This window comes from Vipera ursinii, assembly GCF_947247035.1.
Source record: "Vipera ursinii genome assembly, chromosome: 1".
NCBI classification, from domain to species: Eukaryota; Metazoa; Chordata; class Lepidosauria; order Squamata; family Viperidae; genus Vipera; species Vipera ursinii.
The window spans coordinates 164,655,964-164,666,777 of NC_139512.1; the positions used below are offsets into that span (position 1 = coordinate 164,655,964).

The 10,814-nt window shown below is 38.1% G+C and overlaps 1 protein-coding gene across 1 annotated transcript in view; it reads left to right on the forward strand.

The window, feature by feature from the left end:
- DNAJC10 (DnaJ heat shock protein family (Hsp40) member C10) overlaps positions 1-10,467 on the forward strand; it is a 36,790-nt gene extending 26,323 nt beyond the window's left edge. The window contains exons 19-24 of the mRNA XM_083375989.1: positions 1,950-2,083; positions 3,193-3,246; positions 3,905-4,052; positions 5,948-6,067; positions 6,646-6,759; positions 7,767-10,467. Of these exons, the coding sequence (XP_083232115.1) occupies positions 1,950-2,083; positions 3,193-3,246; positions 3,905-4,052; positions 5,948-6,067; positions 6,646-6,759; positions 7,767-7,778 (582 nt within the window). The 3' untranslated portion in view covers positions 7,779-10,467. The remainder of the gene's footprint in view (positions 1-1,949; positions 2,084-3,192; positions 3,247-3,904; positions 4,053-5,947; positions 6,068-6,645; positions 6,760-7,766) is intronic.
- Positions 10,468-10,814: the final 347 nt, after the last annotated feature.

Consider the following 10,814-nt stretch of genomic DNA (forward strand, 5'->3'; position numbering starts at 1 on the left):
CTGTTGCTGTAGGTATAAAAAGTAAATTGAATGAAGTGTCTTTATATGAGGCTTTTGCCTTTCCATGTTTCTTGAAAATCTTTTTTTTCTTCTGCTTCTCTTATCACTTCCTTTCTCTCTGATGTTTTCAACATCTCTACATTCCATTTTATCTAGTCTGTTGTTTTGTCCTCAGATTTATTTTGTAATCTTAAGGGTTGAGTTGTTTCTTCCATTTCTTGTGAATTTTTCCCCACTAGGATTAAATCGTGTGTTCTTGCTTTGTTGAGCTCTATCTTTGAGTCTCTATTTTCAATTTTATGTCCACTTATTTGTTTTGTCTGCTCCTTCTCTGTTGTTTCCTGGAAGGTTTTTTTTGTTGTAGAGTTAACTTAGAAATAGATTGATTTCTATTTTCAAATTTATTTTGGATTTCTTTGTGATTTGAACTCATTGTTGTAGTATATCATATACTCATAATTGCAGTATATTATATATCTCCTCCTGAGAGGTATTTATGTTTTTTTGGTGTGTTCTATCTACATGTCTCTGATCCATGATTTTCCTTCTTTTCTGCAAATAGCTTTAAAATCCCGGTTAAATAGATATTTGTAATCCAAAGAGTTCAAGAAAGGTTTCTTTTTCTAAAGTTTATAATTCTCTCTTTGTCTGCAGCCCAGATTGTTGTCTTTTTTTTGTCACAGCTGTTCTTTGTTATTAAAGCTTTGAAGGTCACAAACAGATTAGCTTTTCCCAGGTTTTGGCAAGTTCTCTATGGAAATAATAACTCTCGTAATCTTCATCTGCCACTCTTTAGTTGGTCTTTAAAATGAGAGTCTTAACCATTCAACAATTTTAAATTTGTCCAAAGTTAAATTTTAGCTTTCAAGTTTATAAATTTATTTCACTACCATATATTTTGATCCTCCATGGAAATTTTAATTCACCACTTCTGTTAGCATACGGGTGGGGCAGAAGTCCCCCCTCCTTCACTTTCGGAGGTATTTTGCTTCTTGGGGATCTTTTCCAGGAAATTAAGTGTGGATTGGAAAAGGGAAAATCAGATTCCTCGCCCAGTTTCAAGCACGCTGTTTACTGTTGTGCTGGTTAGTTCTTTTGGACTCTGGTTGCAAGTAGCTTGGGCTGATCGGTGAAATACAGCCTTTCTCCTGTCGGGTTAGAAGGCTTTCCCCAAGACGAACGGAGCGACCGTTGTCATTCCAGAGTCACCGGGACACCCTTCTTTCTTCGCCGCCTGTCTGGGGTGGCTTGGACCCATTAGGGTCTCCAGGCAGGACGAAAATTAGCTGCGTGGGTATGGTGGTACGCAAGCACGCGACCCGTCGCTACCGCGCAGGACCGGAAGTCTTTTTTTTATAATGAGATCTTAAAAGCTTGGTTTACTGCCATAACCATTATACACATATAACAACTCCAATTCACCACCTAGGTATAGGCTCATGTAGTTCAAAGGCTTTTTATTTTGGAAAAAAGCAGAGGAGTGTGCATTCTTTCCTTTTATAACCAGTGTGGTGTCTTAACCAAAAATCCATGCAAAAATAAAGAAAGTCTGGGTGTCTTTTCTAACTTGTATCTACTTGGGGCACTAATAAGCATGGCGGCTATTTTTTTTTTGTTTTGTTTTCATCTCTTAATCTGCCTATGAGTGAGATAATCTTAAATTGTCCTTAGTTGTTCTGGTGTTAAAAGTGGTATTTTCCCACTTATTCTGACACTGCCAAAGAACAGCCTCAAACTGTATAAAAGTATACTTTCTTGCTAACTCAAGTCATGGTTATTTGCCTGTGGAGAAACTGTTAGCAAACTCTACAGATGACAAGCTATAGAATAAGGTAATTGGGTAGATTTTCTTTAAAAACATATTTAATTTTTTGTTGCAGTTATATTTGGGTGGTTTATTGGAGCAATTTTTTACAACTCGACTAGAATAATCCAATCCTTTGTTTTAGATGCTGAATGGACTGATTGTAGTTGGTAGTGTGGACTGCCAAAAATACTTTTCCCTGTGTCATCAAGAAAATATTCAAGGCTATCCTGAAATAAGGCTGTTCCCACAAAAATCAGCTTCATCTTATCAGTACTAGTGAGTAATGCAGTTGCTCCTATTCCAGTCTAAATTCGTGCAAAAATGCTTTAGTTAAAAATGCTTGTATGTGTGGTGCATTTTGAAGATCTGAGCAAGTCTTTTATTTGTCTAGATGGGGAAAATAATGATGGTCTAATATAAAATTCGGTGATTTGGATTAAACCCTATTCATTACAATTGTGTAGTACTTCATAACTGAAGGCATATTAGTAATTTGGCATGGCTGGAAAGGCAAATATAGCAGCTGCTTGCAACTCCTTACATCATTGCATCTTTTTCCCATAGCATAGCAGCTGCAGAAAACCACACAATCCAGGGGTAGTGTACAACTGATTTAAAGAGTTGAACATAGGTGCTACATTTGCACCTTACATAATCCAAAATATCTTTTTTTGTTTGTTTGTTTCCGAGCTGTTGTTCAAAATTTGTACAATAGGATCTGTAACACTTTGATCACTCTCTTTTGAAATATTTATCAAAAAGCAAGTGTACAATATGACTAATTAAACTAAATGAGCACAGCGACATAGGTATCCTAGTGTAGTACTTTGTTATTCTTTGGAATGAATCTCTTTTCTGCACTATTTTTATTATTCAGTTGTATTTAACTACTCATTTATGGAATTCCTGCCCTTGAGATGTGACAGAATCTAGTGTAAGGACTTTAAAAGCTGTTTAAATAAATTGGGGTGAAATAGATCCTAATAGAATCTATTAGGGATGACTGCTGTGTGAAATGCCAGATGAGGGCACACTATCCTTCTAAATGACTGGTGGCTTGCAGGCTTCTTAAGGCTGTTTGACCACTGGATGGACAGAGAACTACCGAATCTGACTTAGCACAGTTGCACTTGTAGTATATTCTTAGTACTCATACATTTTTATAAAAGGATGCCCATCATTTCGGAATCTGTGATGTTAAATTGTCCTTTCTTGTCACAATTTCTTCTGTGGAAGAAAACTTGAGGAAAATCTTGAGGCTATAGAGTGTTTATTTAAGGAAAAATGTATTAGTCAGATTCGGGGTAAGGATATTTTTATGTAGCTCTTCTCAAAACTGAACCTTTTAGAAGGGTAACTTGTTTTTTTTTAATACCTATCAACAGTAGCTACAATGGCTGGCATCGAGATGCCTATTCATTGCGAAGATGGGCGCTTGGGTGAGTTGCTTACCTCTACCTTGGTTCACAATTTGATCAAACTTTTTTTGTTTGCTTTAAAAATCAATTTGCTTGATTAAGAATTCTTAGAAATGTGGAAGATTATAGCAACAGTTATCACAATGCTTTTCATGCCATATTGTAGGCAAGTGTGTAATGCAGGGGTGTCAAACTCGTGATGTCATGTGACGTGTTGTGATGTATTGCAACTTTTTTTCCCATTGTCGGCAGTGGGGTGGGCGTGGTTTCACCATGACGCATCCAGCCCGTAGGCCGGCAGTTTGACACCCCTGGTTTAATGCATCTTCTAAAACCAGAAATTCCCTTTGGTGAATACATTATTGGAGTTGATTCACCATTTAAAGTGTTAGAGATGTTCAAGATTTTATTATTAAGATCCTAAGTGAAATTAGCCAAAGGAAATTCTTCATTCAAATAAAGTAAAATGTTACTTTTTTCTGAAACTCGGGCTGATCAGTATTTCAGTAGGTGCTCTTCATCTTGGATGATGATGAATGGGCAGTCAAAATCAACTCTCATGATTCTCTGCTTTTAAGAATATTGAGTTGTTTGTTCCAGTCGGAGATTCTCCTTCACATGAAGGCATTAACTTCATTGTTGACTTCACTAGAATCCTATGGTTCTTCTCTTTGTTTAGTTATCTGCCTCCAGTGTCTCTGGATCTGACACCTCAGAGCTTCAGTGATAAAGTTCTGAATGGGAAAGAGCATTGGGTCATTGACTTCTATGCCCCTTGGTGTGGCCCTTGTCAAAATTTTGCTCCAGAGTTTGAGATACTAGCAAAGGTAAATTCTTATGGTTTTCCAGCATCAGAAAATATTTGTTCAATTGAATTTACTTGATGTATCCCTCAAATTAGCTCCCAACCAGGATATCTAGCATTTTAACCTGTAAATTATTTTTCTCACTCAAATACAGTCTCCAGCAGAAGCAAATATATGTAGCTCAGGGTGGGAACTGTGGAGTCCTTGGTGCTGTCTGAGCTTGGTTATTTGCTTGTGGTCGTTCCCTTACTTAACTATGTAATATAGGAGTGAGCAACATCATCAGTGAGCACCATCACCAATGCTCCTAACATCACAGTGGGTGCTCCTAATATCACAATGAACACCTAGGGTAAAGTCAGCCTAACTAACATAATTAGTGAGCACCAAGGACTTCAAATAGAGTCTCTCAAAACTCAAAACTTGGGAATGACTGTTGAAGCAAAACAATAAAAGGAGTCTCACGTCAGAAATAGAAATGTTGACAATATACTTAATCTAAGCATAGCTCTTTTCTGGCAAATAAATTCTCTATTATCATCCGGAAAAAATAATGGCGAACTTCATTGGCTGATTTGGTTTGGTGGTTAAGGTGCTGGCCTAGAAACCAGAAGACTGTCACTTCCAGGCCTTCCTTGAAAGCTGGTTTAGAGGCTTTGGACCAGTCACTCTCTCAACCCCACTAACCTCACAGGATTGTTGGGAAGAGTATAGGAGACATAGGAGTATAGGAGTATGAGTTATTTTTGTCGCTTTGAGTTGCTGTATTTATGTGCAGATAAGCCAGGGTCAGTTTATCTGTGAATAGGTATAGCCATAGGTATATGTGGTATATATAAAAAGGTGGGATAAAAAGAGGAGGGGAGGACCATGAGCAGGGATAGCACAAAGTGTCTGAACCTGAACTTTGAAAATCAGTTTCAGTTGCCCAAGCACATGAGTGTGGCTTTCTCGCAGGAATTCACTGTATAATAGATAGTTCAAAGGCTGCTTTCCCAGGATCTGCTCAGTTGATTTATGTCCCTATTAGTCAGGGCTTTTTTCCTCATAGAACGCTCAGAACGGAGTTCCGGCACCTTTTTTGGATGGAACCTTGTAGGGTAGGCAAGGCGGGATGGGTTAGGGCAGGGGTGTCAAACTCAATTTCATTGAGGGCCGTATCAGCATTGCGGTTGCCCTCAGGGGGCCGGGTGGGTGTGGCCTGGGTGGGCGTGGCTAGACTGTGTATGGCCTACTGGGTGGGCATGGCCAGCTCTACATCGTTCGCATCAAGGGTGCCTATGGAGGCCTGGGCAGGAGTGGGACAGATCTGAGGGTCTGTGGCAGAAGGAGGGTCTCTGGGCCAGGGCCATGGCAGTGGGGGCCGTTCCCTCACTGTTTCCAGGATGGCTTCGCGGGCCACATGAAACCACTTCATGGGCCGGATCTGGCCCCCGGGCCTTGTGTTTGACATGTCTGGGTTAGGGGTTAGGGTTAGGGTTAGGGTTGTGTGAGTTCTGGCACCTTTTTCTTTTACAAAAAAAGCACTGCTATTAGTAATGCTAGAACTACTTTTATCATTCCAAACAAACAAATCCTCTTATGGCAAATCCTCCAGGGAGGAATGTACTACATTTTGGGGTGGGATGTGGCGGTTCTCTCCTTTCTTTGAAACAGCCTACAAAAGTTGAAAATGGCTGAACCAAAATCCATTGATTTTTGAAGCTTTTGAGAATTGATTAGTTAGGAAATTAGTTATTTGGGATGACAGAAGCATTAACTACGCAGAGTTATGGGGGGGCGGGTGTTATGAAAACTTGAATGAATGAACGAATGACAAATTAACTGCTTTCACCTAATTGCTTAGTAGTAAAACTAATTGTTAAGCCAATGGACTTTTAACATGCAGCTCCTTTTCTTGTTTCCTGTTTTAAAAGACTGTTAAAGGAAAAGTGAAAGCTGGCAAAGTTGACTGCCAAGCCTATGCTCATACGTGTCAATCTGCTGGCATCAGAGCCTATCCCACAGTTAAATTTTATCCTTATCAAGGAACAAAGGTAAGCCATCTGCATCAGCAAGGAGTAGATTAGAATATTTGAGGGTTAACCACCTGTGCCACCTTGCCATGGTCACTCTTTTATGAAAACCTGCAGGAAAGCCACCCACCAGTGTAGACATGTGGCACTAGTTGCTTGGTTCTTAATAAACCATGGTTTGATAAGTTATAGATACAGGGTGGGCATTTACAAGTGTTTTTTTACAAAATACATATGTATAGATTAATATCTGTTCCAAAAGAATTTTCCTGTGTTATCTTAGAAATGCATCCAATAAAATGTACCTGGTCATATGCAGAGCCCCACTCACTGATTTATAAGCCCACCTTTTTAAGTACTGTAAGCCAAAAAGAAGTTGGGGGGGGGTGTTCTTACTCCTCACCTCTTAATATTAAGTATTCCTTATTTATATGTATCACTTTGTTCTGCCAAACACAACAGTATCAAGCCTACATATTCATTACCTACTTAAGCAACACCAAGCATTATTATAAAATCACCTGTAAATCAGTTTGCTCCTTTTATGTTGCATGTATTTTGAGCAGAGCTGATTATTCTTTCTTACTCTGTTTGCAAAGAAAAATATTTTGGGAGAGCAGATTGACAGCCATGAAGCAAAAGTTATTGCCGAACTACTGATGGAGAAAGTGGAAAGCCTTAAAAAAAAGAAAAAACAGTCTTCCAGAAAAAAGGTAGATATTTTTTTCCAGAAACATGCTTTAATATTATTATCTTGTATCATCAGCATCTTTGAAAGTGTTTGAGCTGCCACATTTGGCCTGCAAAAAAATCAGTGTGATCATTAGATGCTAACAAAGAGATTTTCCTGAATATTTACAGACCAGATATGGTAGTAGTTGCATTTGTGGAAAAACTTTGTAAAGAATAGCTGTATACTCATTTACTAGAAACCCCAATTTTCATCAGTCTGACCATCAATATTAATGTGCTTGAAAAACTTGCTCCTGAAGGTTCAATTACTTTTCTGAATATTTGATCAGATCACTGAAATGTGGGTGTCCCATCTTATTGGATAATCAACTACTAATTCATACATTTCCTTCATGCCCTCCAGATCTGTTGGCCTTGGTGACTGGAATTTGGGTTGCTCTATGTGTGCCAGGTTTGAGAAACTGCCAAAAAGCAAAGATGCCATATAATAAGAACCTGTAAAAATGCATCCTGTGAACAAAAAAAAACACAACTTTGTTTCCTGTGAATGGCATTCTTACATTTCCTTTCCTTTCATTTTTCAGTTTCAACATTTCATTGTTGAGACTGAATCATTTCAAATATTTACACATTGGCGGAATTCAGAACGCTGATTTTGAATGGGACTGCAGCCCAAACAGGTGGTAGTAAACAAAAACCTGATAGAGGAGTTCTCTGCAATCCCAGGGAGATCATTTCAATTGAGAAAATTAACAACAGTATGTTCAGGAAAAAGAATGAGTCATAAGATTTAATCCAAAAAGGAAGGGGACCGATACTGAACAACTAGGAAATACTTAACACATTGTAACAAAGTTAATTAAAAAAAGAGTGTTTTCCTCTGTTTTAAGGTGTAACACAGCTGATATTTCTGGAGTAGGCAGGACAGATGAATCTGGGTTTCTGAGACTATGAATCCAATAATTTCTTAGTGTTTTGCTAGCTCAGTCGTGTTTTCTGTTCTTTTCCTCCCTTTTCTGAAAACCAGGATGAACTCTAACTTATGAAGTGAATTCAGAACAAAGTGAATCTGCAGCAGTGGCATGATCAGATCATGTTCCTCAAGAAGAAAAGGAAATGGACTGAAAATCCTGGGCACGTGGATCTTCAATGACTATTAAGGAACATGTTCTGAATCATCCAAAGTCTACATTTAGTAATAAGAGACATCGACTCCAGCAACCAGTTTGATACCCTAACTGCATCTCAGGAAGGCTGTTCTTCTTTGATTATGGACATGGGACTTGATATGTAGTGGGTTTTGTTTCTTTTTTTTTCCATCTTCCCAACCTTACTCCAGAGAATCATCTCTCTTGTCTTGAAAAAAAGAACTCAATAAGGTGGTAGGTGAATAGTCTTTTCTTCAAGATAGAAAGACTAAGCAAATCTCTTCATCTCTGAGGGGGAAAAAGATTGAACTTCGGTTTCATCTCTGAGGGAAAAAGACTGAACTTCAATTTTACTGTTAGTGCACTTTGTCAGGGATTCACTGGGTAAATTAAAGCTCTAAGAAGGATCAATTCCTTTTAAAATTCAACCCTCTTTCTATAGAATATGAGTTCTCTTGACCTCTAGACTATGTTGAAGAACACTCAGATCATCATGAACAACATGAGGATTTCGGTGCATGGCAGCTAAGAGGAAACCATGCTTGCGTTGGTGGAACATTTTGTAGAACACCAATGTAAGTGTTCAAAGAGCAATGCCATTGTCTCTAGGGTCATACAGTGGGCTGAATTCAGCAGCTGGCAGTACATGCACAAGTTTGCAGTGTTGCCAGCTAAAGCAGTTTAGTTTTTTCATCCCAGGCTAAAGAATTTCCTTCTGTGGATTGTAATAATAGTACTATGAACATTACTGAACAGAGGCATTATCCATCATGGCTTCTGTCATAATCACTTGAAGCAAGAGTGAGATAATATTGGCATGGATTTTTCCATGGCTACCTGAATTTTGTTGGTTTCAGCTAAACTGTAGAAGAACAGCTTAAAGCTTTCTATATCAAAGCAGATACACATTTTAAAAAGCAAGCCTATAAAAAGATTTGTCTGGATGGAATTTTTCCAGTCAGAATACACCTTTTTCAGTTTGGGCCACAGCAGAATTGTTCTGTTTTTTTTAAAGCAGGATTATCAAACCTGCATCTGAGGCAGTGTGCTTCGATGCCAGCCGACTCCTATGTCTTGAGAAACAGAATTATAAAACATAAATCTATATTTTAAGTGCCTTCTGAACATTTACTGATGGTTATGGTTACTTTTGTGAAGCTTGTGGTATTGGGAACCTTCTTGAGATATTCTCATTAGACTTGTTTCAAGGATGGAGAGCAGTGTTCTTGATGCGTATCCATACAATATAATTCTTTTCTGATGCCAAATCAAGACCTATGAAAATACGAAACTTATTCCAGGTTCTTAAAATCTTATGTTTCACTTGCTCTCACATCTTTCCTTACAACTCTCTTGCTAGTTACTTGAAAAAAATAATAATCTATGCTTAAAAATGGAGTGTGGTGCTTAATATTGACACAAGATTTAGTGGCAGTATTGTTTTAAGAAAAGGAACCACTTTTCACATGCGTAGCTTTTTGGATTATCTGCCATCAAGTTGAGGTCGATTATTGGTGAACGCATTCTAGTAATTGTTACCGACTTCTTATATGCGGGGGAAAAAAATTCTGCATATGGAAGGATCAGGATGGACATACGTACTTCCATAATCTGAAATATCCATAGCCAGATGTAATCAGTGATAACTGAGCTGGGAATGCACATCTTGTTATAAAATTTCCAGATATGCTTCTTCCAAGGTTAAGGTTACAGACACTGCTGGTGAATAGAAAGCAAAACAAGAATATGATTTGGTCTGTAATAGAATATAATAGATAAAATGGCTACATCTAATGATAAATGTTTTTGTTCATTAGTTTCTCATATAGCCTATTTGGGATGCAGGATTCAGTAATGTAGAAAAACTTTTAAAATGCTACCTTGCAGGAGGAGGGAGAAAAAGCTGCCTTCCATTTACTTTTAGTCTTAGAAATTGACTTGCAAATTATTTTCTGTATACCCGAGAATGGGTTTTGCTAATAAGGAAACGTGGTTTATGACTGGGTCTGGAAGATCTGTTAGGCTCATATAGACCTACCTTTGTGCTCCTTGATTATACAATCTAGGCCAAAGATTCTGCACTGTAGGAAGACACTCCTATATTCTGAACTGATTAAGTATGTGGTCATACCTTTGGATACTAGACTAGAAGAAGAACAAGTGATTGAAGAAACACAGAATGTTTGATTAATTGGGCTTTCATTTGAGGAAGAAAACTGAATGTTAGTAGCCTGAACTCATTTGTGAGATGGGCCTATTATTGCCTACAGTATTGGGAATCAAATATATGTGAAGGCACAAAAGCTAAAACAACTTGTCTGGGGGGAAAATATATACCTGTTCCTGGATGCCTGTACTTCTGTGTGCTACAAAGAGGAGCTTTATAAATGTTTGGTGTGAGAATGGCAATTCTGTTTTAAAATCCGTTGTAAAGTTTACAAATAAAAAAAACACTATTCTTCTTAGCCCTTTTAAGCAGAACAGATACAGAACTACACTGTGACTGTCAAAAGTTCTTCTCTCACCCTATGATTGTATTGTAAACAAAGAGTTTATGATAAATTAAACTGTATTTCAGGATTGTGATATTTCTGTCAGATTTTTCCCCCTGAATATTTTCTTAATTGTGTTGCTTCTTTTCAAAGTTCCCAGAATCTTTAATCAAGAAGCAAAGCTCTAGTGATGGAAAATGAGCTGTGATTAAACTAACTCCAGCCATCCACTGCCCTTAGTTTCTCAAAGACCCCCAGCAAGTATTTGTGGATCAGATGTTGAAACCTTGATTCCATACTACCCTCTCCTAAAAAGGGAAGGTTGGGGCCTAGGGGGAAGTTTCCCAACATGGCTGGATTTAAAGAAGAATTTTCCAAGACAGCACACTCCCACCTTCAAGAACACTGCTAAGCTTGTAAACTGCCCTGAGTCTT